Source organism: Equus asinus, chromosome 13 (assembly GCF_041296235.1).
Source record: "Equus asinus isolate D_3611 breed Donkey chromosome 13, EquAss-T2T_v2, whole genome shotgun sequence".
Classification (NCBI taxonomy): Eukaryota; Metazoa; Chordata; class Mammalia; order Perissodactyla; family Equidae; genus Equus; species Equus asinus.
This window is the reverse complement of record NC_091802.1, coordinates 58,625,084-58,649,628: the sequence shown is the minus strand read 5'-3', so window position 1 is coordinate 58,649,628 and position 24,545 is coordinate 58,625,084. Positions and strand designations below refer to the sequence as shown.

General features: G+C 54.5%; 1 protein-coding gene across 2 annotated transcripts; it reads right to left on the bottom strand.

Moving 5' to 3' along the window:
- Positions 1–2,247: 2,247 nt before the first annotated feature.
- Positions 2,248–23,182, bottom strand: C1QTNF1 (C1q and TNF related 1). Of its 2 annotated transcripts, none has more exons than XM_014863515.3 (4): positions 22,762–23,182; positions 7,894–8,056; positions 5,104–5,243; positions 2,248–4,482 (listed from the first exon to the last, which is right to left on the bottom strand). In XM_014863515.3, the coding sequence occupies exons 2-4, from the start codon at positions 8,040–8,042 to the stop codon at positions 3,932–3,934; spliced, it is 840 nt and encodes a 279-aa protein (XP_014719001.1). In that variant the 5' UTR covers positions 8,043–8,056; positions 22,762–23,182; the 3' UTR covers positions 2,248–3,931. The 2 variants fall into 2 exon arrangements, with proteins under 2 accessions (XP_014719001.1, XP_014719010.1); XM_014863524.3 differs by having other exon boundaries at positions 7,894–8,059; positions 22,762–23,175.
- Between the last annotated feature and the right edge of the window lie 1,363 nt (positions 23,183–24,545).

The following is a 24,545-nucleotide window of genomic DNA, read 5'->3' as shown; positions in this document are numbered from 1 at the left end:
TTGCGTTGTCTTTTTATTATTGAGTTGCAAGAGTTCTTTATATATTCTAGATACTAGTCCCTTATCAGATATATGATTTGCAAGTATTTTCTTCCATTCTGTGTTGTCTTTTCACTTTCTTAACGGTATCCTTTGAAGCACAGAATTTTAAATTTTGATGATGTCCAATTTGTTTTTCCTTTCATTACTTCTGCTTTTGGCATCATATCTAGAAAATTATTGCCTAATACAAAGTCATGATGATTTACACCTTGGCTTTTTTCTAATAATTATATAGTTTTAGCTCTTATAGTTAGGTCTTTGATCTGTTTTGGGTTAATTTTTTTATATGGTGTGAGGTAAGGGTCCAATTTGACTCTTTTGCATGTGAAGGCATCATGTTTTAGTTGTTATATTTTCTGTAACCTTCTGTTTTTTTCATGATCTGGGCAAGAAGGTCTCATTTTATCCCAGTTACTATGGCCCAGTAAAACCAGCTTGCCATCATGCCATTGTGTTCCCATAGAGAACGCTACAGAAAATTATCCTTGAGCGTACACACACACACACACACACACACTAACCCTGTAGGGTGGGGAGTGCCTTCCTCACTGCCCCCACCCCGGCCACAAAGACTTCTGAAAGTCCTAACATAAGCAATTCTTTCCTTTGGTTGAGTCATCAGCCATTTCTAAGTCCTTTTGCTAAAACACTAATATTTGTATTGCAACTGAGTTTTTCAAGTCTTTTAAGGGACGGTTAGCGAATTCCTTACCAGCTGGGGTCAAGACTTGAGGAAAGGAGCCTATGCAAGATAAAGTGCTTTGGAGAGGGAGCCAGAGAGAGCAGGTAACTAGGTGCCAAGCACGCAGCTCTTCTGAGAAGACTGGCCTCCATGTAACTCTGCAGTTAAAATCCTGGAAAAGTCCTCTGGAAGGCAGGCACCATATCCTATTTGTCATTATGCCCCCAGCGCCCAGCACCTGGGCTAGCACAAGCTCAAAGAGTGAGGGACATCCAAAGGGGCATTGAGTGGGCTCCGGAGCAAACACTGCCTCCTCTCCCATGCTGGCTTGGCTGGCGGTGGGACAGGTGCTACATGTTCCATGTGACTGTCCCTGGAGAGAGGGTGGACGGTGGGTGAAGCTGACTCGTTCTTTCCACCCGCCTTTGGGAAATGCACTCATCGCCTGCTCCCAGCTGCATAGAAGCACATCCTCTGCCGAGTGGCCTCAGCTCTGGGGAGGCGGAGGCCTGCTCCTTGTCCTGCAGAGTCTGCCTTCCCCCGTCTGGCCCCAGCCCAAGGCTGAGTATGACCGCATGGGCTCATCCCAGAACCAAGCAAAGGAAAGACACCAGCTGTTTGCCAGCATGCTGGCACCAAAGGGAGCAAGCCAGCTTCTGCACTGCCTGCTGGCAGTTGGATAAGGGCCCTGGCCACTAACCCAGTTGGCAAGCAATGGAAACAAGAAGAAGAAACTTTTGCTATTCACCACTCGGGCATAAAGGGGGCTGTTGGTGGGTGTATTCAAGCCTGCAGGTCATTGTAGTGGGTTGAATTGTGTCCCCCTGATGTCCAAGTCCTAACCCGATACCTGTGGATGTGACCTTATTTGGAAATAGGATCTTTGCAGATGTAATCAAGTTAAGCGTCTTGAGAGGAGATCATCCTGGATTTATGGTGGGCCCTAAATCCAATGAGTGGTGTCCTTAAAAGAGAAAGGAGAGGGAGATCTGAGAGACACAGGAAAGAAGGCCACGTGAAGACAGAGATAGGCAGAGTTTAGAGTGACGCAGCCACAAGCCACGGAATGCCTGGCGCCACCAGAAGATGGAGAAGTGAGGAAGGACCCTGCTCTACAGACTCCAAGAGGAGAAGTGGCCCTGCCGACACCTTGATTTTGTACTTTTGGCCTCCAGCGCTGTGAGAGAATAAATTTCTGTTGTTTTAAGCCATGCAGCTCATGAGAGTTTGTTACAGCTGCTGCAGGAACAAATACAGTTGTCCAAGCCCACCTGCCGCCCGTCACCAGCGGACTCCTCCAAACACAGGGCCTCCAGGGGGGCCACACCCAGCCGAGGCCATGAAATGAGTTCCCATGAAGAACGAGGGCATCCAGGGCCCAGCCTGTGCCTGCTGGGTACCGATGTCCCCAGATACCAAGCTGAGGGGCCCCAGGCCTCCACCAAGCAGGAGATGGGGTTTGGGGCTGGGGCTAGTAAGGAGGAGGATTCAGTTCAATGACCAAACAGACACGGCCACGATGCTGAAACACACAATTCCGAGTTTAATGTTTTCTGAAAGAGCACTGGGACAGCACAAAGCAGCAGGCGGGTGCCCTGCTCACTGGCAGGCCCATGGAAACACAGTTTTGAAAGTGTGACCAGCAGAAGTCCTGCAGAGAGAGGGATGTACAGACCCCGGACCCCACAGCCAGGCCCAGGGAGGGCAGAAGGATCGGTCAAGACCAAGGGTCACCAGGTGGTGGGAAGGAAGGCTCCCAAAGGGGCTTAGGAGCCCAAGCAGGTAGTAAGAGTGACCCTGGGTCTGGGCGTTGCTCTAGAGCAAGGTGGGGAAGGGCTGCCCGGCAAGTCAGCCACAGGCCAGAGCACCAATTCCAGGCAGCCGCCCACGCTGAGAGAGGGTTCTGACCCCGGTGGTGGGGACGTGTCTTCTCTCCTGGTCTCAGGGACTGAGCCCCGTGGGAGCTCCAGAGACAGAAAGAGGGGGAGACTTCCAGCCCCTTCCAACTCTCTTCTACTCTGGGGCCCAGAGGAAGCCTTTCCCACGTTGGCTTAAGCTGCTGGTCAAATAGGTCGGGGGGAGGGCACTGGAGGGGTGCTGAAAGCTGAACCCTACGGGAAACAGGACTCTGAGACGGTGTGCGAGGAGGATTTATAGAAAACGTTATGTAACCATGACAGCTGCTACAAAATCTAAAGTTCCAGCACCTTCCACAGCTGACCCGTCTGAGAGGCCGATGCCAGAGAGACAGGCACGGAGGCCCTGCCCAGGGCTGGAGGGTGGTGTCGGGAAATGGAGCAGAGCCGTGCAGGATGTACGGCTCTGCCTGGGTTGTACTGGCTTTGCACCTCAGAGAAATATCTGCATGCCCTGAGGTCCCCAGCTGCTGCCAGGAGCCCATGGGTTCCAACGAGCAGGCTGCTTCTCCCAGCCCAGAGACCTTAAGGCTCAGGGCTTGGCTGACCCTCTGGGGAGCTGACATTTGCTTCCCCAGCCTGGACCCCCTCATGGTTGTGGCTCAGAAAGATCAGCTGAACCCTTGGGTAAAGCCAGAGGGCTGTCCATAGGACGTGGACGTCAGTCCAGCTGTCTCCCAGGAAGGTTCATACGTGGCCTAAAAGAATTCAGCCAGATGTGGTTTCCGGGGGCCCCAAGCTGACCCCCTTTGCCTGTGGCCTCAGCATCCACGTTAGATCTTCTCTTAAAAAGGATCTCTGGCAACCTCAGTGGGAAACAGCCCTCCCCGAGGAGCCAGGGTGGCTGGTGGGAAGGCAAAGATAACATGCCCTCCCCTCCTCCCCAGTTTACTTTGCTCCTTTCACAACCTTTAGAATTTGCTTAATTATTTCCAGCGATGGGAGCAAAGATAACTTAGTCTGGGACACCCTGAGGCATCGCGTCGGCCTCTGTGCGGGGTCGCCTAAGGATATGTACACAGAGGGGAGCTGGAGGTCCTGGCCGTTCTCGCAGGCGCCTGCCCAGTGATCATCTCCAGAGCCAGCAAGGCCTGGGACCACACAGCCTTTTTATCCTCCCACTCCCGTGAAGGGTGTCGTGTCGAATGCCAAAGCTGGGGACGTGGGGACCAGGGGAAGCAGGGCCGAGGGAAAGGCTGATGGAGTCAGCCTGGTACTGGACCATGGGGGTCCGGGGAGCAGGGGGCGGCGGGGGAAACAGGAGGTTAGCCTCTGGCGGTGCAGCAGGCGTCTAGGGCTCTGCGGCGTGCTTGACCAGGTAGCCGCTGAAGGTAATGTAGGTGTCGAACTCGTCGCTGAAGATGGCGTTCTCCCGCTCACCCTTGAAGAGGCGCACCCACACCTCGTCCTGCTCCTGCAGCTCCAGCATCAGGCTCTGACTCTGCATGATGCTGCGGTCGCTCACCTGGGCGTACAGAATCACCACCTCCTCCCCGTTCTTCATGATGTGCAGGTACGTCTCCTTCTGGTTCCAGGTGTGCACGTTGAGGCTGAAAAAGTAGATGCCGGGCACGTAGCAGTAGAACTTGCCAGTGAACATGTTGAAGTGGCTGTAGAGGTTCACGAACTCCGTGTCGAAGATCACCGTCTGGTAGTAGTCATTGCTGTGCAGGGGCTTCTTCCGTCCCACCGAGAAGGCGGCGTAGTGATTCTTGCACCGGTCCCCGGGGGCCCCCATGGACCCCTTCTGCCCTTTGGGTCCCACGTGGCCCCTGGCGCCCACGGAGCCTGGTTTACCGTATTTCCCTTGCAGGCCTCGATCTCCTCGGTCGCCCTTCTCACCTAAAAGGGGCATGAAAACACGTGGCGTCAAGCAAGCAGACCCGACCTCAAGGATTCTTCTGTTTTCATCCAGAAGCAATAATTTTTATTTTCCTTCTGGAAAATCCTGGCAAAGAAAAGGGAACATATGGGTTTGTCCAAAAGCAACAGGCTCTGTGGCCAGGCCCGCGGCTCACTGGGAGCAAATGAACTGCAGATGTCGGGCTCCGCCTCAGGTCTTCCCGGTTAGACTCTGCAGGGCCGTGCAAGGTTATCTGCAGCCTCAGGACTGTGCTGTGCGGGTGACGGCATCTCAGAAAGCGGGCGGGAGGGCAGCGGACCCCAAGCCTCAAAACAAAGAGCATGAGGCATGCAGTGTGAAGGCAGGTGGGGTGACACCCCAAGCTGCCCCCAGGCTCCATCTCCTGGCTGGGGCTGAGGGCCCCATCCCATCTCTCCTCTCGGAAAGAGGCCAGAGCCTCAGAAATGGAATTTTGTCCTCCTCCCCATCTAGATGACAGCCCTGAGGGAGACATTCTGCTCCTGCCTGGTCCACCCCAAGGACTCCACCTTCTCCCCCCATCAGGATGGAGCAGCCCCCCAGGGCAAGGTCCCCTTTGCTCCTCTTCACAGCAGCCTGACCTTTCAGGATGGTGATGTTGATCTGCGGCACCGGTATGGCCTGGTACACGGGGGTACCAGGGTCGCAGCAGCGAAAGCATCGGGAGGCAGTGGGCTCCTCACCCTGCTTGGGATTGTATTTTTCATGTTTTTCTTCAGTCCTAAGGGAAACAAAGACATCACAGTGAGAGCCCTGAGCTCTCAGAGCCGGGACTGCCTCCCTCTTCTGCTGCCAGAGGGTGTGATGTACCTGGCGTGCCTTCTCTCTCTTCTGGATGCACAAAGCGGTGTGTTAACGTTCCATCAAGAGAGACCACACTGGCTCTTGGTGAATTCTGGGACCCTACATGAAATTTCAGAAAGAGCCCCTGCCCTCTGCTAACAACAATTCACGGTAATGGAAACAATAATCATAAAAACAGCAATAACTTGAGGGCTTTGCAAGATAGAGGCTGCTTTGGAGAAATCTGCCATTCTAGGAGGTCTTCAGATGCCGTGTGACAACGCTGTGACTGACCATCCCCTTCATTCATCTATGATTCTAGCAGACGCTTTGTTAAGCTGACTCATTTGTAAATGAGAGGGCTCCACTAGATCTGGGGCTTCCTCAGCAGCTGGAGGCTGGACGCTAAGGTTTACAACCTGACATGTGAAGACCGGCTCCAGGGCAGGGTGGACGGCGACGGCTCCATGCTGCCACCTCGTGGCACCCTGCTGCATTGCACTGTGCTCTCCCTGGCTTGTGGTTCTTTGCATAGGCTCTAGGGCTGTGACAAGACGATCTTGGAGGTGGCACAGCACTTCTCAATGGGCCAGATCCTCATCAAACTCCACGCCCGCTTTTAAAATCCAGACAATGTGGAAATGGACCTATATGCCCTAAATTCAGCCACTCAAGAGCCCTGAACTCCCACATGGACCCCTGCCCCCACCTCTGGCCACAAGTCTCCATCTAGAGGTTCAACAAGCCCCACAAATGTCAAGTATCCAAAACTGATGGCCTGTCACTTAGCCCCTGAAATCTTCTCTGTCCAAACCCTCCTCCTAGCATCATCATCAGTTGCCCAGAATGGAACTTGCAGCCTTATTCTAGGTGCCTCTCTGGCCTCACCACAACATTCTGAGGATCACAGAGTCCTGAGGAGTCAGGCACCCCACACACACCAAAGTACCTCCAGAACCTGGGCCCTCAGCCCTCTTCATCTCTGGAGGACCGTTACCATCTTGACTGCTCGCCTGAAATTCATCTCTCCACACACCAATTCATCCTCTTCTCTGCCTCCCTGCAGTGCTCTTTCTAGACCTCTATCAGATTTAAACCTCTCTGTGACCTGCTACCCCCTCCATGATAGCCCTCCGTGACACCTCTGTAGGATTAAGCTCAGAAGAGACGCTTTCCCACCAGGCTCATATCCCCTCCGTGCTCCACCCTCTGGCACCAGTTCCCACCACCCTGAACCCACTAACCCTCACGGTGCCAGACACTGGCATGGCCACACCTTCGCACACACCGTCCTGGTTGCCAGGCGGCTTCCCCTCCTTCTGCACCTGGTGTCCTTTGAGACCCTGTCACTCCCCGTCCCTCCCACTCCCACCCCCAACCTTGGGGGTGCACCTGCGCTACAGAGCCTACCTCACTGCACTGGGTTGGGGGGGTGGTGTCTGCCCTGAGAGCCTCAGAGCTCCTGGAGGCCAGGGACTGTGTCATTCATGTGTGTGTCCCCAGTGCCTAGTGGATGCCCAGACCAAACCAATCGTAGGCACTCAATCAATGTTTGTTGAATAAAAAGAAGGAGGAGGAGAGGGAAGAGAAAAATAATGTTGTTACTTTGCTCCAAATCCCATGCAATTCCATGTACTCTAAGTGAGCCTGAAGCCTCGGCGATCAAGTCAGCCCAAAGCTCAAAATAATGAAGAAACTCAAAGCCTCTGGCTAGCGCCGAGGTGTTATTTGATAGTTTCATGAGAAATCCTACGCATTTTGTGTATTCCTACAAAATAGCCTGAAGTCTATATATCACTGAGGGTCATGGATGTAAAGACAATGCCACTCAGAAGAACGTCATAACTGTTCTTTTTTTTTAAGATTGGCACCTGAGCTAATAACATCTGTTGCCAATCTCCTTTTCTTTCTTTTTTTTTTCTCCCCAAAGCCCCTCAGCACATAGTTGTATGTTTTTTAGTTGTAGGTCCTTCTAGTTGTGGCATGTGGGATGCCACCTCACCGTGGCCTGATGAGCGGTGCCATGTCCGCACCCAGGATCCAAACTGGCGAAACCCTGGGCTGCCAAAGCGGAGTGCACGAACTTAACCACTCGGCCACGGGGCCGACCTCTGAACTTCATAATTTTTAAAGGACGGCCACCACTTTTCTCGCCAGTCTTCAGCAATCCTCCACCATCTCGCAACCTGACCGGTGGTCAGGGTCACGGGGACCAGTCCTTGGTCCAGCATTGTCCCTGCCTCCTACTTCCAGGTGGCACTTAGAACTCTAGCAGATATTCTCAAAGGACAAAGCAGGAATGGAAAGGCAACTGAGGGCTGGGGCTGGGGTTTTGGTGTGCTCTTTATTTAAGGACATGGCTGTGAAACCTCACACAGACCCACATTCCTTTGGGGTTGGAATGAGGCTGGGTTACTGCCCTCAGTTTCAGATAAGGCGCCCGGGTCACTGAAAGGAGAAATGGCTCGTCTGTCCTCCAGGACCGCCTCCTTCACATCTAGCTATGAATAAGCGCCCTGGGGTGCTCCGGACCCCAGGCACAACCCCGCCAAGCCACAGCTCCCTCACCCACACCTCCACAGCCTCACCTCTCAGCCGGGTCCAGCGGCGGCTCCCTGGTCCCCTCTTGCTCCTGCTGTTCCTGCTGGCCAGGTGGCATACGGCCCAGCACCGGGCCACAAGCAAAGGTCAGCAGCAGGCAGCACACCAGTACGAGTCCCAGTCCACGGGAGCCCATCTTCCCGCCGGGCCCTGCTGGGAAAGACGCATGGGGAAGGACATCGGTTGGAAGGGACTCTGTAGAGAAACAGCCGAGAGCAAGGGTGTCCCCAGACCCACAAAACCAAGAAGTGCTTCAGTCACAGAACCCCTGGGAGGACGGCCACACACAGGCTCTCTCGCACATACACTCCCACATGCATGCACTCTCACACTCGGCAAACACACACGTACTCATACTCTCATGTGTGCACACACTCACACAATCTCAACACACTCATTCGTATTCACACACAAACCTCAGTGCACACACACATGCACACACTCACTCTCACAGGCTCACACACTCTCACATGCATGCACACACTTGACACACTCACATGCTCTCTCATTCTCAAACACACTTCCATTAGGACTCAACACATTCGCACACTCAACAACTCTTGGTACACTTATGCTCACACACTCACATCCACACACTCTCATGTTCACACTTGCACACTCATGCACATGCACACTTTCAGCATACTCACATGTCCTTCCATACACACACATAATTCATATGCACACTCACTACTCTCATACTCATACATGCATGCCCACACCCAACATACACACTCTCAACACGCTCATAAACTTACACTCACACCCACACATGCATGCGCACACACACACTCTCATGCACTGGCATACCCTCCCACACATGCACACTCTGTCCCTGGAGCCTCAGCCCCCCGGGCTGGCATGGGAGCACCAAGCTGCCTCATGCTGCTGAGCATGGCACTGCCCGAGCCCACCACACCTCCCAGGAAGGAGATCCCTCGGCCACTGGACTCTGTAGACGATCATTAATGGGCCCTAGTAGGACGGTGAGAAAAATCCCGAATTAATTCGGGTGATCACTGTGCAATGACTCTGACTCTGCCCCAGCCCTGCACTCTGGGGGCCCATGAGCAAGCAGGCGGCTACAAGTCGCTCTCTGGCCACCAGGGGGCACGCCAGTGAGCGTCCTGGAGCGTCTGATTTAGGCACAGTGTCGGCCGGCCCCAGCCAGCATTCACTATCCATTGGGGCCAACCTCATGTCGCTTACTCACAGCGCCCTCTGCAAAAACTCTGGACAGGACCCTCCTCACCCAGGATTGAGACTGTCCTTCTAGAAGGAGACGTCCATCAGGGGTTCCCAGTGAGCCCATGAGGGGGCAGCGCTTGGGCTTAATACAGGCAAAACTTCCCACTTGTTTTCACCCTTAGAGGTATCACCCGGATAACTTGGCGAGTCGGGTTTACACGCGTGTGGGTCGTAAGTCACACGTGCCTCGGCTGTTTCTGGGGAGCTGGGAAACCTCCCCACCGTGGGAGGGGCGACTGTGGTCAATTCCATCCCATCTTTGTTCACCAAACCTACAGTCTAACATCTCAAAGGACCTATGAGGACTCAACTCAGTGCTCTCAAATGCACAGTGAGAAACCGAGGCCTGGCGGGAATAAGGACCACCCACCCCTGGCAGCCAAGTTATGGGTGGGATCCGGGTGGTTACTGAGAGACGAATAGGAAAAGCAAGGAGAACAATCTCGAAAGGTCCTACATGTGATTTCTCTTTAATTCCTCTTTCACGTCTCAGGAAAACAAAAACGGAGACGGAAATCTTTTTTTGTCAGTGATCATCTACCCAGATGAATGCCCCTTTCACATGCCCTGGGAAGCCGCGGACTTCCTTCAAATACCGCGTTGCTCAGAGGCTTTGTGGCCGGGGAGGGCATGACCTCTCCACTGGGTCAACTTTTGGACTTTGTTCTCTACTCTGTGCCTTAGGGGGCTCACTGTTACAGCTCCACAGCCCTCCCTGCTGGAGTCCCCGTGCCAAGTCGGGAACCTGGGGGAGGCAGAAGATCCGGGAACAAGAGCCCTGGGACAGAAAGGCAAGGGGCCTGGGCTCCCAGTGGAGCCTCAGAGACATGATGAGGCTCAGCGCCAGGAAGGCTGGCCTCCTCAGGGACCCCCTCCTCCCCTGTCACCCATACCTCTGCCGGGCCTTTAATTCTCTGCCTGACCCCCGACCCCACCCACTGCTGTGGATTAGCTGGGCCCCCCCACCTCCAAGTTCTCTACCAACCAGCCATCTCTCCCAAGTGTCAGGGCCCAGAGACCTTCCCAAAGACCAAGAGACTGCTTGGATCAGCCACCCACTCAAAATCTCTACTACCTCTCCTCCACTTCTCAACGGAAGTGTGTATGTGCATATGTTCATGTATAAAGGTCATACTTAAATTATCTATCCACCTATCTACCATTTCTCCAGGCTCCTCGGCAGGGTCCGCACGACCCTCCCCGGTCTGCCCCCACTCTTCAGCTGCATTGCACAGCACCCTCATGCTGTGTTCGAGCTCCCTGCTTCCCAAACTTTAGTGTGCACACATAGCACCTGGGAAGTCTTGTTAAAATGCAGGTTCTGATTCAGCGAGTCTGGAACAGGGCCCTGAGCATCTGCATCTTCAAAGATCCCCGGGTGCGGCCAGTGCTGCTGCTCCAAGGAGCGCACTTTGAGCAGCAGGGTCCAGCCACGCCCCCAAACTCCTGGCATCTGTCCACCTGCCGGCTTCCTTCTCCTCTGGCCAGGAGCACGCTTTTCTCCTCCTCTTTCCTACATAAGAACTAGGCTCACAGGACCCACAACTGCACCAGGCACTGTGCTGGCATCCATGCATCATTTCAATTAATCCTGATAGCCTTATAAGTTAGGGTTAGGTCTGAAAACACCTCTGCATTAATAATTTTTACCCCATCACAGGCCTTGGATGGACCTGAGTGAATTCTTTAAGGAGACAATATTCATTCATTGTTATCCCAAATTTACAAATGAGGAAATAGGGCTGTAGAGAAGTTGATTAGCCTGACGGTCCGACTTTTACGGGAGGGCGGGGGCTGGATTTGGACTTGGACAGGCTGCCCTCGGATCACAACAAAACCCCACCGGCTCTTCAAGACCCAACTCAAGTGCTTCCTATTCTTCCTGAAGGCTTCCGGATCCCTCAACCAAAAGCTCGCCCTCCTCTCTGTAAATGTTGTTTTTCATATTGTCCCCTCCCGCAGAGAGCCGTGCTTGGCCTGTAAGATTCTGCACAGCAGACTGTGACGTCCTCTGGGCCTGGGACATTGTCTTCTTCATCTGGGACCAGCCAAGCATCCTGCAGCACTCCGAACCTGACTGCTGCTCAACAAATATTTGTCAAACGGAATTCTCTAAATTTATTTCCCTATTTCTGTGTTTCCTCTGTTTTTCCTTGGCGCCTTAATAATTACTCTCTCTTTTTTTTTTTCTTTTAAGTGCCAAGCTTGCCTCACTTGAAAGGAAAAGAGATTTTCCTTTCTTTAAACATTTTTTTTCCTGAACCCAAAGTAATATATATTTATTTTGGAAAAGTTGGAAAATGTTCACAAAAGGAAGTGAAGAGCCAGTCACCTTGGATTCTTTTGTCCCCAGGGGGTCTCAGCCTCAGCACGATGGACATTTGGGGCTGGCTCACTCTTGGTCATGGGGCCGTCCTGGGCATTGTAGGATGTTTAGCGGTGTCCCTGGACTCCGAGCAGTAGATCCTATTAGCACCCCCCACCCGCAGTCATGACAACCCAAAATGTCTCCAGACTTTGGCACATGTGCCCTGGGAGGCACCCAGCCCCCCAGTCGAGAATCAATGCTCAACCCCCAACGGAAGCACCATTTTGCACGTTGGTGTGTCTCTTCCTAATCTGGAAAAGGGTTTTCTGTACCCTGATCAGAAGAGATGGGGACCAGGATGCAGCCGGTCTAGGGGTGATGATATCAGTGGGGGCGGGGGCATGGCCCAGCAAAGACTTGCTGACACCGGGCTGGTGGAGTGAGGCCCTCAGGGGCTGGTGCTTCTCCTCAAGAACCTCTTCTTTGGAGCCAAAGCAAACCCAGCTTGAAATCTCTCCTTCTTCCAACACTTCTTCAGAACCATTTTACCAAGTCCCACAGTAAAGCCAGCGTCACGACATTATGATCTTTTTAGTCACTTTCGGGCAAAAACAGTATTGCCCAACTTCTAACCAAATTTGGCTCCAGATCACTTTTAACGATTTCCAGTGAAATAAAGTCCTCTACAAAGGGTGAGGTTTTGCCCCCAGTAAAGTGACTTAAAAGAATGTGCTGTACACAGCGAAGGCAGGTTGGGGAAGTGGCCCCCAGGACTCCTTGGCCAGTGGTGTGTAACCCGCACGAATCTGGACCCACGTGGTCCAGTCTCCAGGCTGCCTTGCGGTCAAGGCATCTGAGGTCAATTCCAAAATGACTCAAGTTCTGGCCTTGCCTTTCCCAAACCCAGTGAAGAAATTCATTTGCCAAATTCCAAGAACACCTTTTTTCTCCCACCCGTGTCCCTCAGGACCTTCCGCTCTTCAGAGTCCCTCTCCTCAACCTCCTCATCTACCTGCAGCTTAACCCTCCCCCCCCGACAAGGAACAGACCCCCTTACAGGAGCTGGGGGGCAGAGAGAGAGCACTGGGCCAACTACGGGATCTGGAGGAGGGCGGGAAGTCTGAGACCACTTCCTCGTTAATAATTTTTATCCCTCGTCAGACCTCTCGTGGAGCTGGGGTGAATCCTTTCAGAAGACAATCTTCATCCACGTGTTCAAGTTTCCTCATATCTGTTTAAAATCGGTCCCAGTCAGCTGTCCCAGTTATTTTTTGGCTGCCTCCCACCTCCATGTTGTCATGCCTGTGTTCTGACAGTAAACTCCCAGAGCTCAGGCTCCACATGTCTGCGTTTCATCTGATGCCACACCCAGCCCAGCGCCATTTGACAACAGCATTTTATAAACATGGTTTTCCCTCTTTCTTACACCTCATCAGGCGACCAGCTGTTCTAGAGGCGAGAAGCCTAGGATCTCCCTGGATTAGAAGCTGACTGTCCAGTAAAAGAGACAGATGTGTGCCCAATTATAGCTCAAGACAGAAAGGCAGGTGTTGATTCAAAGTGGTAAGTGGGTAGCACTCCAGACCTGTGCTCTCCAGTGCAGTGGCCGCTAGCCACATATGACTATTTCATTTGAAATGAATCAAAGTTAAACAAAATTCAAAATTCAGTTCCTCAGTCACGCTAACCACATTCCAAGAGCTCAATAGCTACACGTAGCTGGTAGCTACCGTATTGGACGGGGCAGAATAGAGCGTTTCAATAATTGCAGAAAACGCTATTGGACAGCTCTGTTCTATTACAATGAAGTCAGTGGGGGAGGAAGGAGGAAGTATGAGCAAACAGCAGGCCAGAAATCTGGGAGTCATTTAGACTCCTTCCTCTCATACATCCGCCACATTGAATCAGTCACCAACCCTCTTTAACATCTCCTGAAGGTCTCTTCTCCTTTCTACCATTTGCCTGTATTTGATGCTTTCCAGGAGCTCTGGCTGTGTCCCAGACCTCAATCCACCCAAGACAAATATCTTTGTCTGGCTTTTCTAGGGCCTCGACATCACCCCAAAATTTTACATGCTTCTCCTGAGAAAGCTTGGCATAAGATAGAACTTTTGCCCACACCTAATGGCTTCTAAGTCAAGAATGCCATCCAGCTCAGCATCCGATCAGCCCGTTTCATACGGCATCAACCTTCCGTCTGCCACCACCCCTTCCACACATCTGCTCCTGCCGCCTTCCCCTCCCCGGTCTGCTCTCAACCAGAGAGGAAGCCCTGGGGCTGTCTCCCTCTGCTCTGACATCTGGGGGAATTCTGTTGAGAAGCTCAGAGCTCTCCAGTGGCTGCAGGAGGTCTCCTGTATTCAGCTCCTGGGATGCCCAGAGAGGAGAAAGCGCCATGTTGGGGTATCCCTCTGGCCCTGATGACCATCAGGATTTTCTAACACGTGACATCTGCTTGCCTTCCCCAGAAGCCATTCATCACACTAATTTGCCACTTACCAGCTCCTCTGGCAATGGGCAGGAGGGAGGCAGAGTGACTTCCAGTTGATAAACAACGTTTGTTCTCCAATTCCAGAAGCCCAGTGAATATCTAATTTTCCTGTCTGTAATTGGGCAGCCCCAGCTGATCCTGGACCCTCCCCTGCTTTCCCCCAACCTTGTAGAGGAAGCAGTGGGAGGGTGGGGATCCCTTAGTAAAGGAACTCCCTTCAACTGAAGGTGAGCAGCGCCCTTCCCAAGAGATGTGGGTGTCCTGGCGCCAATGCCACTCCCTGAATCTCCCTCTTTTCCTTTTTCCAAGAAGCTGCGTTCTGGCTTGGAGGAGGAGGGTTTATTTTTTAAGGCTTGGGGGTTTATTTGGTTACCTCCGAAGCCCACAGCTGGGGATGGAGATGGGTCTTCCAGGGCTACTTGCTAGTTAATAAGCAAAGGCTTCCTTTTGCCTGGATAGGAGCAAGGTCTAGCTTGAGACAAAACAGTGAAGGAAAGAGAGGCCAAGCATTCTCCCCATCCCAAAACATCTCCATCCTCTCCTGGGACAACTGACTGCGCCTAGACCAGGAAAGGCCCACCTGGAGTGGAGAGCAGACATGGTCTAAGTTCCTGCCCAGGCCCTGCGGACGAGGAGACCACGTGGGCTGCAGGCGTCAGGCCTGCAGGGGCACCTGGCCAGCCCGGCCTCCACAGCTATGATTCCGTCCCAGTGCAAACAAAGATTTCCTTGACTGGAGCACTGTCCTTAGATCACCTCCCAGCTGTAAGGCCTCGGGCGGCAGGCCTGGCCCCGCTTTGAGAACCGCGTGAGAGAGAGGAGCTAGTGACAGCTCGTGCGTGAGCTCGCTCTGCAGGTGGCCTGGCCCACTGCCCACTTCCCCGCAGCAGTGACGCCCTCGGGGGGCTGACGGCTCCCGAGACTGAAGGAGGAAGGAACCTGGGAGTTCTGTGAGCCGCGCCCCACCACACCAGCCTCTCACAAGCGGTACGAACGTCTCTGGTTTTCTGGGGTCTAGACATCCCCGCGATGTTTTTTAGGCATCCCCAGGGGAAGCTTGGCAAACGATGGAACTTTGTCCCACACCTAATGGCTCCCAGGTCAAGAATATGATTTAGCTCAGCAGATGGTCAGCACCCCTGCCGCCCAGTCCAGCCCAGACCGTTCTGGCTGAGATCGCCAGTGTCCCTCCTGACACCCAGCACTTGCTGCCCCATCTTCCGTGAGCGTTATGGGGCGCCTGCTGAGGAGACCACCTACCGCCTTCACCCCAGCTCCGGCCCACCCAGTGTTTATCCTTCTTGATCTCCTCTTACAGACAGGTGTCTGCAGGCTGTGTCCTCGGCTCTCAGCTCCTCTCACTCCAAACATTCTTTCCTTCTGTTATTTTCTACGAGATGGCTTCAAGCGACATCTCCTTGATCCTCGTCTGCACCTGGGCCTGGCCACCGAACCCTAGGCCTGCGCTCTCCCAAACAGCAACCGCTAGCCCACTCACGGGGCAAGTCGAACCAGACAAGAGGCAAGAGTCAGTTCCCAGATACATAAGCACATTCTCAGTGGCTGCCCTCTCGGACAGCACGGCCAGGAGAACGTTACATCGTTGCAGAAAGTTCTGTTGGACAGCGCTGGTCTAGAGCCAGGCATCCGACTGTCTTCTGAACATCTCCTCTTCGCTCTGTCACAAGACCCTTGAACCCCCAATTAATTCATCTTCTCCCCCAGACCCCACCATACCTGCTCCTCCTCCTGCAGCTTATGGCTCAGGGGAAGTCGGCACCGTCCACACAGAGGCCCCGGGCTGGAAATCTCGGAGCCATACAGACTCTTACCTCCACGTACCCATCACCTCTCATCTGTCACCAAGCCTCCTGAAAGTCTGCTCTCCCCTCCTCCCCCTTGGCCTCTGTCACCGCTTCTTCCTCAGCTCTTCGCTGGTCCCCCATCTTTCATCCACCTTCCAAACTGTCTACCAGAGGCAGCTTTCAGAACTGCAGATCTGAATGCCACCCTTGGCTTAAAAGGCTTCCCACAAAAAATAAAGGAAACATTTAAGCCCGAGCTTCACCATCTGGCTCCTGCCTCACCTCTGGCCCCGTCGTCCTCACACCTGAACATGTATCCTTCACTCCAGCCGTCTGGAGCCACTCGAAGTCCCCAACACAAGGCAGTCGGTCTCATCCTCTGTCTGTCCTTTTCTCCTACCACTTTCATCATCTGTGTGTTCGTCAGAGCCAGCCTGATGCCACCTCCTCCAGCATCTTGGACAGACTGGTCTACAATCATTGGCCCTCTTATCTTGTCCCCGCACAGCACCCCTCGCAAGCAGGAGCTGTGTCTCATTTCACATGCGTCTCCAGTGACTGATATCTGACTTTCAACATTGATTGAGCTCCACAGTCACCTTTCAGCCATTCCCAAGTGGCAGAGCCATCATCCACAGAGGACTCCAGGCTCCCACACTTTGTGCTATGGCCTCAAGCCGGTGTGTTCAAATCTCTCTCTAATTCAGGATGGGAGTGGTTTTGGGGAGACGAGGGGAGGGGGACAGTGACCCAGGGCACCCTATTAAGCGCCATCAGAACACTGAGTCCTGCCATGGCCCCCTCACATCTTTTTCTCAAATGTTCCTCTTATCTACACTCAGAAAATCTGCTTCAAAAAGAGTTACAACCCACTGCCCCCATTACCTAAGGCTGCAAACCACCTAGCTGTCCTGCAAAAACAGTCTAATTCAATAAATTATGGTGCATTCACACAGTGGAAAGCTAAAAAGGAGGCGGTTATGGGGCAGCAAACTCAAAGGCCTTTAGCTACTGTCCGCGGGCTGGGTGTAATATAACAGGGAGGGGTGGGGATGGCCGACAACCAGCCACCAGGTGCTTCTTTTAAAGGCATTTAAATAAATAAACAAATAATGCTGGCGGGGGGCGCAGCTTCAGCCAGCAGCACCAATCAGTGCCCCCTGTGAATAGATGAAGATTTACTGACATGGAAAGATGTTCCTAAACGGTGATGAGTGAAGACGGAGGTTGAGAACATGCACACAAAAATACACGCCCATAACACACACGGACACTCAGCCCCAAAGAGCTGAAGCCACCCACCTGGCTGCTAGCAGCAATTATCTCTGGGTGATGAAAATATGGATGTTTGCCATTTTCTTATTTTGGCTTCTCTGGTTTTTCCCTATAACAGTCACGTATTTTTTTCACACTAAGTACACATTATACTCCACTTAGAAAAATGACAAATAAGCCCACCCTGGGGACTAAGGGAGCATTTTGTTTATGCCAGGGAATTTGACTCTATGTGCAGAGAGGGAGAATGGGGGAGGGTTTGGGCATGCTGTGGCAAATCCGTGACTCAAGCAGGACCACGCGGATATAAAACGACCCGGTGCTGAAGCCCCACATTCTTTCACAGTTGTTTACTGAGCGTCTACTCAGTACCAGACAGAGGGCTGGAGACTGGGGCCACAATGGAACAAGAAGATCCAGCTCTTCCCCTGAACAGCGGAGGCCCCGAGTGACCGTGGGTGCAGGTCAGGCCGGGGAAGGGCGTCTCACCTGGACGAGAATCAGGCCAGCTGGAGACAACGCGTTTTCTAGAAGGAGGGGGATTTGTTTTGTCTTGGACACACTGGTGGCACTTGCTACTGAAGGAGGCCACCTGTGGCACGAAACAGAAGGAATGAGCCAAATCCTTGAGCCCATGAGGAATTCTGCACAAGGGCCAGGCGAGTCAACAGGACAGGTGCAGCCCCATCCTTTATCCCAGATTCCTTCTAACAAAGCCCTGCTACCATTGACTAAGCACCTACTAAGTGCGGGGCTCTGGGCACGGTGCTCTCCATACACTATCGAGCTTGAGCCCTATGGGGCACCTCAATTTCTCAGAGCAAATGGGCTCAGAGCGAAGGAGCCACTCACCCCCAGCCCCACCGTGGGGAGGTGCTGGAGCTCAGGGGAGACCCAGGTGTGTCTGACAGCAAACTGCCTTCCACTTCACCCCGAGGGGTCTCCAGAAAGATACCAGAGAGGGCCAAACTACGCTGGGCTAAACTGTGGCCCAGCAGGCTCTCCCACCTGTTGGGCGTTCCCCCTCTTAGCTCGTTTGGCTACAGCTGGAACGGCAGCCGCAGCATTCGGCTCTGCGGAGTTTACCAGCCAGCTGAGCCCCTGCATCGGTTCACTCGGCAGATTGCTGTGCGCCCGCCCTATGCCAGCCACAGGATGGGGCACTGGGGGGTCCATGATAACCGTCTTCACGAAAGCAATGCGCAGAGCTGTCCCTGCTGGCGGCCAGCCAGCACCTTAAAACTCACCGTTGGACTTTAATTCCTTTGGATTAAGACACAGAATCACCAGGAACACCCTCCTCGTTCCTCAAAATGTGAGGAGCGTGGGAGGGGCGGCCCGCGGAGCGTGCATTTCTAGGGCATTGCTTGTGCGGGATGGAGAGGCAACCGCACGTTGGTGAGCTTCGAAAGGACGTGGGAGGAAGAAGAGCACACCGTGCAGGGACGGCAATGGTCGCATCCCACCCCCAAGACCCTCTGACGGTCAGGAGCCGATTGCAAAGGGATCTGAGGCCAACTGCAGCTAGCAGGAAGGAATGGTGTGAAGAATGCACACTGGGGGGGGGGGGGGGCGGGCAGCATCATGCCCTGTGTCTGCCCACCCCTTGGGGGACTGTCTAGGGATCAGGCTTGGTTGGACCCCCTAGAAGGGGCCCCTGCAGAGAGGGAACTGGAAGCGGGAGAATGTGGGAGCAGAGAACAGAACAGAAAGGGGAAGGGCGGGCATCAGACTGTGCCCGCTGGCTCCGCCTGCCCAGCACGTGCCATTCTCAGGGTCTCCTCAACCAGGGTTTACAGCCAGTTTACAGAACTGTGGGTCTTGCTCTCGTAGCTATACCTTCACGGGGGAGGGGGGTCTTGAAGGCCAGAAGACCCAAGAGCCCCTTGACCACCCCCAGACCCACCCAGACCCACCCATCTCTCACCAGAACTGCTTTAGACTCCTCACAAGGAGAAAGGGCCCGCGTGTTTCCAGGTGCACCTCAGTCCCCAACTCTGAAGACCAGACCCAGAAACCTGCAGGGCAGAGCCCAGCCCAGCCCAGCTTCCGGCCTGCACCCGCCTGCAAATCCACCAGAGCTGGCAGCTTTCCCAGGCGAGGTCCTTTCCCTTCTCTGGTCCCCAGGGCAGAGGGTGGCTGGTAACCAACCAGATGTCCCCACCACTTGGGGAGGGGGTGCAACCTGAGACGAAGGGTTTGGGGCATTCCACCAAGTGTGGCTTTACCAGTGGCCAGCAGTAACATTTGACCCAGCACGGGGCACCAAGAACTTGACTCCCCCCTGCCCTCCACCACCCCCACTGCCCGCCCCGCCTGCCTGCGTCTTTTCCCATCCTCCCTTCCCATCCTGCCTCCTTCGTCTCTTCCAAACTCTGCTCATCTCATTTTAAGAAAAATTCCTACAGGAGCCAGAGAGATGGTCAGACACTGAGGCCCAGCCTCGCCCACAGCCGTCCCGGATGGGGGGACACCCCAGTATGACTGTGCCAGTCCCATCCACTGCTGGAGAAGGAGCTGACTGCAGGGGCCTCTGGGGCAGGCCAGCAACACCCCAGTAGGCGGTGGGGGGCCTCCAGTGCCTCTGCCCACACCCATCTCTCTTTGAGCCCAGTTCTGGAAAGCAAGAGTGAGTGGCTTAACGGGATACAGGGAGCCACTCACGTCTCCCGCGTCACAGGCATCACCCAACTGCAACCCTGACAAGGACTCAGGAATAAAGATGCCCCCCCAAAGGGTTCAAGAGCTCCCACTCCTGCTCACGCCACTGAGCCCTGCCCCCAAGAGGCAGAAAGGCGAGGGTCAGGGGCGCAGGCGGCAGCAGCAGAAGTTTCACCGCAGAGCTTGGGGAGGAGGAAAAGAGGCAGCGTGTCCCACTTCTGCTCGTCTGTAGTTAAGCGCAGAACGGGCCCCACCAGGCCGAGGAGCCCGGCATGGACCCAAAGAATCCCGAATCCCCAGCCTCATGGGGCCAGCTTGCTGAGCTGCCCCGAGAAAGCATGGAAGGAAGTGCCTTGAGCAAGCTTTGATGGCTCTTTCCCACTTGTTCTCTAAGCAAGCGGGCAGACAGGTCCTCCTCGCACTGCCTGAGGGTCCAGGAGATGCCCGGGTGCTGTCCAGGGAGCCGCTTTGTCTCATTTAACTTTAAGAGAAGGCAGATTTCAGCAGGTAAAAACAGGAAAAAACAATAACCCTCAGCCCACAACGTAGTTGCACCACCGAGATGAAGCACCTGGGAGGCCAAGGCCCCACTTAAACATCTCTGGGCTCTCAGGGAGGGGAGACAAGGCTCCCTCTGAAACACCCAATTCTCTCTCCAGCAGATGGGCAGGCAGAGTCGCCTTAGGCAGTCAGCAGAATGTGGAGACCACAACGGAACCTGGAACCCGTCTCTTCTTCCTTTCCTTTGCGAGCTGTCACCCCCATCCCTAGCCCTGGAGCCTCAGCCACCCACAGCTCCAGGAACAGGGACTCACAAGAGGGGCCGGCCCCTGAAGACAAAAGTGCAATGGCAAGCTCATGTCTTGTGAGGACGCCCAGCAGCACGACTGTATCTACGAAATTCTTTTCATCTTTGTTTTGATGGGTGAAGTTCAATGCCAGAATATTTGGTTTATGAGTCATGCTAATTACAGCTGGGGGGGGGGGGTGGGGGGGAGGGCAGGAGGCACCAGGAAGAACAACAGAAAGAAGCATGTTCTGAAAAAATTATGCTGTGCTGGTTGCACTGAATAGGGAGGTTACATCCCAGGAATGAGGAGGCAGCTGCCTGCGTCCTTCCTGGGACCACGTCGGCTTTCTGGGCTCCACTGGGGAGGGCGGCCCTCGCTGGCTTGGCAGCACCTGCCCCAGACAGGCAGCGGTATCCTCTGGCTGGACGAGGGCCCTCCGAGACCTCCTACACCCGTGTTTCTCTGTTTCCCTGACTTGCTGTTCCCCCGGAGCACTTTCCTTGGCGTCACAAAAGACTCAAGATGGGAGAAGGAAGAGAGAAAGAGTCAGAAGAGAGGGCAAGGGTCCCTGGGAAGCAGAGCCTGGCAGTCCTTCCTGCCCCAGGGCCCTTTCTCCGTGGGGTGCTGGGAAGGGGAAATTTGGAAACTTAAGGAAGCTTGGGTTCCAGCCTCAGCTCGAAGACTTGTGCATCCTTGAGCAAGTCACATCTCTTCTCTGGGCACCGAGATGCAGATTTGAGTCCCGGTCCTTCCTCTACTGCCTCTGGGCAAGTCATGAGCCTCTCTGAGCTTTTCGGGGGTGAGTGCCATTGATAGAATTGTCAAGAACAAACATTTGCTCAGTGCCTGCCGTGCAGGAAACACACACACACACATCAATGGCTGCCATTATTTTTATTGCCGCTGTTGTGATTGAGTCATCCTAAGCTGCTCTCAGCTCTTAAGTCAAGAGGGCAAGTGGGAAGGAGGGTGGGAAAGGACAACGCAACCCACCGCCCCGATCTCTCCTTCACCTGTATTTTTTCTCTCCTCTCTAGGAAGGGACGTTGAGCAGGCCTCGTGGAGAACGAACTTCCTTGCCACGCAGGCCTCTCCCTGTAGCACACACAACAGTGAGGCCGCCTACTTGTGACCTCGCACATGGGGCTGGCTGCGTGCTTTCCTGCGCTATAAAAAGCAAGGGCCCAGCAGCCTCTGAGGACCTCACATCCTCCCACAGGGACCCGGGAAGTAGCTAGTGGTTGAGAAAATTCAGTTTCTCAGAACACTCCCCATTTTCAAATCGCGGAAGAAGGAAGCTCCACGTGTGCCAAACTGTCCCCTTTCTTAGAAGCCAAGTGAGACAGAGGAGGCAAAAACAAGTCACAGAGAAGGGCAGCTTCCTCCCTCCCTTCCAAGGGGACCCGGAGGGCCCATTGTGCCCAGAGCACAGGGGGTCTGCGGAAGATACAGGAGCTTCCCAGGAACTGGTGGGGCCCAGGCCAACAGGATATGGGCACCTACGACAAGTGGGACCACACCTGCATGGGTGGAGATGCCCTAGAGTTGCTGGGCGGTACATGGTACGTAGACGCAGAGAGGCATGCGTGGTCCAGAAGCCTGAGGGCAGCTCAGCGGCTCGGCCCCAGACTAGGGGCTACTCTCAGGGGTGCAGACAACCAGGAGGGTCCCCAGGAAAGGGACATTATTTTTCCCTGTCCAGGCTGCATCCCCTCTGAGAACACCAAGGCCATTAGATCCCGGGCCAAAGTCAGCATTTCCTGTTCCGTGTGGGGTTCAAATTGGCCACAGGCAGGGCTGGACAAACCTGGCTTTCAGGTGGTCCAGGCAATATTGGAGTGGGGCGCTCCCCACCACGTGCAGAGGGGACTTGAGCACCATTCCTTTTCCTTTCACGTCCTCAGAAAAGCACCAGAGAAGAGTGAAGCAAGATAAACACCCACAAAACATGGGAGGGGTATGATCCCTGCTGACAGCATCCATCTGCCCCAGAAGCAGACCGAGGCCACAGCTCTCCAGGGCACCTCCGCTCACGAAGCGAGCAGCAAGAACGGGCAGCGGACCTTCGCTGACCTCCTGGTCTTCCCGCAACCCCCACCCACTACCCCTCCCACCCCATCCCCGGCACAACTGCCACCCCGGCCCCTCCCACTCGGCTCCTCGCCGGCCGGTGAAGGTGTCTGCTCCGCTCCGCTCTGGCAACCGGGCTGAAGCCCGAAAACGAGCTGAAGCAGCGCTGGGTCCCGCCCGCCCGGTCCCGCCCGCCCGGCACCTACCTCCAGCCGGCGTCCGAGAGCGGGGCGCCCGCGTCCTCCCCGCGGCCTCTCAGGCTCTCCCAGCGCCACTTAGAGCATCTCCCAGGGGCGCAGCCTCCTCCTCGTCAGGTCCGGGGGGGAGAACAGACGCGCCGAAGGAGAGCGCGGGGAAGAAGGAAGGGAAAAGTCCTCGGGAAGAAGGCGCAGAAAGTGAGGGGGGGATGGGGTGGGGTGCGGGCAACACAGCCCCTTCCCGGCACCTTGATCTCCTTGGCTCCAAGGTCTCTTTGGTCAGAAGCGGAAACGCGGTTTCTCGAAAGTAAAGGAAGAGACGAAGAAGGCAGGACAGACGCGTAAAGAGCAAACCCCAGCCAGATGTGAGCGGCCGCGGAGCCTCGAACGCTCCCAGCGCATTTTATCCAAACAGCAGCCGCCGAGGATTAACTGTGTGTGTGCCCGGCGGGCAGGGGAAGCCAGCGCTGCCCTCCTCCTAGCTACCCTGGGAGCCAGCCCAGGATGGGGATGGAGGGTGGCCACCTCCAAGTGTCTGGAAGTCCATCCAGGTGTCGGGGGTCTGGGGGCCCAGGGCAAGGAGAGGTGGGCCCCCTGAGTTCCTTGGTGGTAGGGGGATGGGCTCCAAGGAGCTCAGGGGGCACCTGTAGCCACCCCTGTGGGATCAAGTCTCTGGACGGTGGCAGACCTGACACATGCCTTCCATCAGGCCTCCACCTGGGGTCCAGGGACCACAGACAGGTTTGGGGGAATCTGTGGACCTCCTGAAACAGAATGCAAAACTGTGTGTGCACATGTGTGTTTACACTTGTGCATTGTTGGATGGCAATGGTGTATTGCTTTGATCAGAGTCCCAGAGGGTTCTGTGATCCAAAGGTTAGGAACCCCTGTCTGGGAGGTGCAGATGTTCCAGAGGACAGTGTGAGCCTGGCGGGGGACAGAACAGGAGGGACTCAAGCATTTCTCAGGCTTTATCAGATCTTTCAGTCCTTAATATGAAAAATGGACATTTTCTCCATTTTATACAAAAGTTCTTTCCAAACAAGTCCCTTGGCCCCACCTCGCATCCCGATACTGCCCCAGGCTTCTCAGGAGTTGCCCCAGTTATGCTGGTCTCCATCCCCAAACTCTGATTCAGACCAGATAGTTCTAGAATCTGATCAGATCACGAGGGAGGAGGGATCTGGCCAGAGAAACAAAACTCTGCGCTGCTGTGGCAGTTTTCTTTCTTTTCTTGCATCTCCCTGGCCTCCATGTTCTCTCCAATCTGCTCAGACGTCATTCTTGCACTTTTTATCTTGTCTCCGCTCCTCCTAGGGCCTCCCTCTCTGGTTAGACACAGGGATGCTGGTTTGGGATGCTCAGAGCAGAGCACAGTGGCTGTGCCTCACTCTCTGCCTTCGAGTGTCCTAGCCACCTCAGCTCCCGGCTGTCTGCTGGGAGGCTAAGAAATCAAAATGGGAGGAGAAGGGTGTGCATGCCTGACATCTGCCAGCACACCTTCTAGCCAGGGCAAGCTGAGAACGATGGAGATGGAAGAAGAGAGAGAGTTCCAGGCAGTGGAGGCAGCCAGTGCCCTGTGGCCACTCCACGGAGACCCTGCAGCCAACCCCCAACTGTGGAAGCAAAGGGAGAAATGCTCCTGATCCTCCAGTGGCCCTGGAGAACTTCAAGGACACTACGGCAAGATTAAGTAAACATGTCTCTGTTGGAGATGTGGTTTCAGCTAGCATTAGATGACTGGGAAGGCCTCATGATCTCCATAATGAGTCTAAGGCTTGGCAAAACTTACA